The sequence below is a fragment of the Gavialis gangeticus genome, unplaced genomic scaffold (assembly GCF_001723915.1).
Source record: "Gavialis gangeticus isolate Ggan-Ray unplaced genomic scaffold, GavGan_comp1, whole genome shotgun sequence".
Classification (NCBI taxonomy): domain Eukaryota; kingdom Metazoa; phylum Chordata; order Crocodylia; family Gavialidae; genus Gavialis; species Gavialis gangeticus.
This window is the reverse complement of record NW_017729022.1, coordinates 56028576-56032101: the sequence shown is the minus strand read 5'-3', so window position 1 is coordinate 56032101 and position 3526 is coordinate 56028576. Positions and strand designations below refer to the sequence as shown.

Here is a 3526-nt window from a genome sequence, read left to right as displayed (position 1 = left end):
ACGCCCACCTTTAGGGGAAAGGTGGAGCCCATCCCATCCCATGTTGCACGCTTCCATACTAGAAAAGAATGGAGAACACAGTAGTGGGTTTCCTTGTGACTTAAATAAATACTTCTAACAGTTTTAGACTCAAAATTAGCCTAGTACGTGGAACTTCTAAAATCTGGTGGGACCTAAGGTCTAGTTTTTAAATGTCTAGTAAAATGGATCACTGTATTGCTGATACATTTGGAAAATGTATAGGAAAGCAAAAGACTTGTGCTCCCTCTGCTGGATTTGTTGCAGCAGGAAAATAACTACATATTGAGCTGTGCAGAGAATCTTAAAGCTATTCAACTAAACTGTTTTTGCTTGAGGAATACCAAAATAAACCAGTAATACTTTATGATCTTATTCCCATTATCAACTGTGGAAGCTCTAACAGCAGAAATTATCCTAGCCACTTCTTCACATTGTCTTTCTTCAGGTCCCAACTGTAGCTTTCTGTGAATTTGATACTGTTTCCCAATGTGATTAGATCTTTTTGACCTGCAAAGAAGATCTGCATTAACAAATAATGGGAAACTTTTGGATTTTCATCGTTTAGTCTGTATTAAGCAATACAAACGTATTCTGGAATAACTTCCCAAACATAGTGGTGGCAAGGAAGTCCAATTACATGGTGATGAAGGGAAATTTTTGGAATAGTAGTCGGACCATGTTATATGTAGCTTGAGGTTTCATGTGTCTGGTAGCACCGCAAGGGGGTTGAAACAAGTTGACCTCAGTATAGGTTACCTGCATGTGGGAGATGTTTGGTAATCCTGTATTTCAGGGTTTCTTTCTTTGATCCCAACAAACAGGATTTTCTCCCCTTTTTCCTCAGTTTTCTCCTTTTTTCTTTCTTTTGAATTAATTATTTGGCTTGTAGGTTTTCTTGCTTTCCTCCAAAATGATAGAACACTGTGTAGAGTGCCCTGGTGCTTTTAGATGCTATTGAGAAAATTTTGTGTTACCTATTTATTGGGTCTCATTGCAGGTCAAACTGATTGAAACCAGATTTGGGTTCATAGAGTTGGCAGGGATTGTTAGGCTAGATTGGCAAGGACTTTGGCAGGGCGGGTCCCTTTCTCTGTAGCATGGTCCACATCTAGGATTGTGTTTGGATTCTTTTTCTTGCGTTCCCTGTTACTCTGGTGTCTCTTCCTGTGCCTGATGTTAGTTTTTCTTTATTGGGTTGCTTTGTGGCTGTGGTATGTTGGAAGCTGGAGTGGATATTTTTTGTGGACCCTTTGTAGACCAAAGGTTACCTGCAAAGTCAGAAGAGTAGACTTGATGTCCCTTCCAATTCTTTGTTGCTATAAAACAAATAAGGGGAATCTTGCTTACATGGTGTGGACACTGGAGCAAGCAGCTAGAAGCTCAGAGGTTGAAAGTTTGAGGCCATAGCAGAAGTGCACATGGCACAGCCATAGCAGAATTCACAGATTTGTTGGAATCTGACAAATACCTTGTCACAAGGACACAAGAAAGTGAAGGAAAATAAGGGTAAATTAATTCTGTTTTTTTTTTCTTTTCTCCTCCTCCCCATATACCTTTACAGTTCTTTTGCAGTGGCTTCTAACATTTTGGTGTAGGCTTATGGGTGGCTATAATGTAGTTATATGCTGCAGCCTTCTATGCTTCTAGGGGTTTTAATCCTTTTACCTTGGTATTTGACTGGAACAGAAAAGTCTGTTCTTAATATTTAAAAAAGAAAAAATAATACTGTTGTGCTGAAAGATTATTTTTATCTTCCCTGTTCATTACAAAACCAATCAATCATTTGTTGAGATTCAAAATCTAGAAAGAAATTCAGTTTTTTTTTTATTGGCAATTCATAGCAGTTAGGGTATGTAGCCAGGGAGACCTGTTAAGGGTGAAGCACAGTTCTTTTGGGTGTAAAACTCAGAAGGTTCTTACTAAGGTACAAATGGAAGTTAAATTAAACAAAAGCCCAAATTGATCTAAATGTGCTTTTTTAAAACAGACATAGGAAGCCCTTGAAGAAAGTTGACTTTTACTGAAATAAAGGGCTTTCTGTCTATAGGAAGAGTGGTTTTTCAGTAACTTTGTGGTGAGGGTGGGGGATATTTAGGAAGATGATAGGACGTTCGTCTCATTGCTAGTGGTACTTATCCATTATCCAGCTATATTAGTTTGTGATGTAAGCAGTTGTATTCCTCTCCTAGTGATGATTTTCATTCTGTTCTAGTAGTAGTAGAATATTGTCTAATTAATTCCAAGAAATATAGGAATCCTCTCAAGGGTAGTCTTAGATCAGGCCAATGATATAATTCAACTGTCCAATGTGGAAAAGTGTTTTTGGAAGCCAAGATTTACTGGAAAGCAAGCATGCTATGCACAAGCTTTTTGGAATATGCATACTGTTTTGGCTTTGGTTATGCATCCCATGTTGGGACATGGCTCTTATGCTTGCTAACATGTTTGATACTTGAATAGACCTATTCTCAAGATGAAGTTACTGAGACTGTCTGGACAAGTGGATCTTCAAAGAGTGGACCTCTGCAGGCAATTTCTAGGGAATCTACAAGAGTATCAAGAAGAACACCAAGGAAAAGGGTGATGAGAGGCTTATTGTCGTTTAGACAAGCTTTATTTCCCCCCCTCTGTCAGGGCTCCATCAGTTATTTTTATATTCATTTGTTTTTGTTCTTGTTTTTAAATGAACAGGTGGAAACTACAGCACAATTGCCTATAGATGATGCAGTAATGTCAGAAAGTACTCCCATAGCTGAAACTATATTGACTTCAAGCAACGAGACCCTAGTAAATATATTTAATAAGTTATGCAAGTGGCATTCTTCTGTAATCTTCTCTTACCTGTTATAGTAGAAGTAATTGAAAAGTTCTAACTTTTTACTTTTTTTAAAGTCAGTTAAGATTAGGGGGGAGGTCTCTTTCTCTCAAAAGCTCAACCTCACTGTTTCAGTTTCAAACAATATACAAGTATTATGTGTACTAGCATTTGTTTCTGAAAGTAAGGAACACCATCACAATAGGTTAAGTAGACCACTGGTCATTTCAGTACAGTAGCTGTATCTTCATTGGGGATGGGGAATTGAGTGAAAGGAACAGACTTTGAAGTCTTGGCCCTTTTTCAGCGGCTCGCTCATTTGAATTACAAGCAGCAATTGTACTTGAAGTGTTTTTATGAGCATCTGTCTCCTAAGTAGCTTAAAATTGTAGAGGAAAGGATCTTTTTGGGTGTTATCTTTTATTGGACCATATAGTTGCTGAATGTTCTTTAGTATGTTCATTTCAAAGTTGCTTTTCCTAAATCTGTCCTTGAATTTTTCTTAGTATCAAATGTGTAATGCACAGGTTTTATGTATGTCATAGTCCGTTTTTCTTCCCAGTGCTCTCAGTCTATAGTTTATCTGGATTAAATTATTTCTGCCCACTTTGTTTAAGTGGTAGGCATCAATCTTGTGCTGAGACCTGTCCACATAAAACCTAGCTAAAAGTAAGGTGCCAGGGTTTGTTG

At 37.8% G+C, this 3526-nt stretch overlaps 1 protein-coding gene across 8 annotated transcripts in view; it reads left to right on the top strand.

Moving 5' to 3' along the window:
* TMPO (thymopoietin) overlaps positions 1–3526 on the top strand; it is a 53229-nt gene that overhangs the window by 33929 nt on the left and 15774 nt on the right. For 4 of the 8 annotated variants that reach the window (XM_019515028.1, XM_019515023.1, XM_019515024.1 and 1 more), the window contains exons 5-6: positions 2482–2601; positions 2713–2808. The exons of 2 other annotated variants lie outside the window; for them this stretch is intronic. In XM_019515028.1, the coding sequence (XP_019370573.1) occupies positions 2482–2601; positions 2713–2808 (216 nt within the window). The remainder of the gene's footprint in view (positions 1–2481; positions 2602–2712; positions 2809–3526) is intronic. 2 more of the 8 variants (XM_019515025.1, XM_019515031.1) reach the window with 1 other exon arrangement.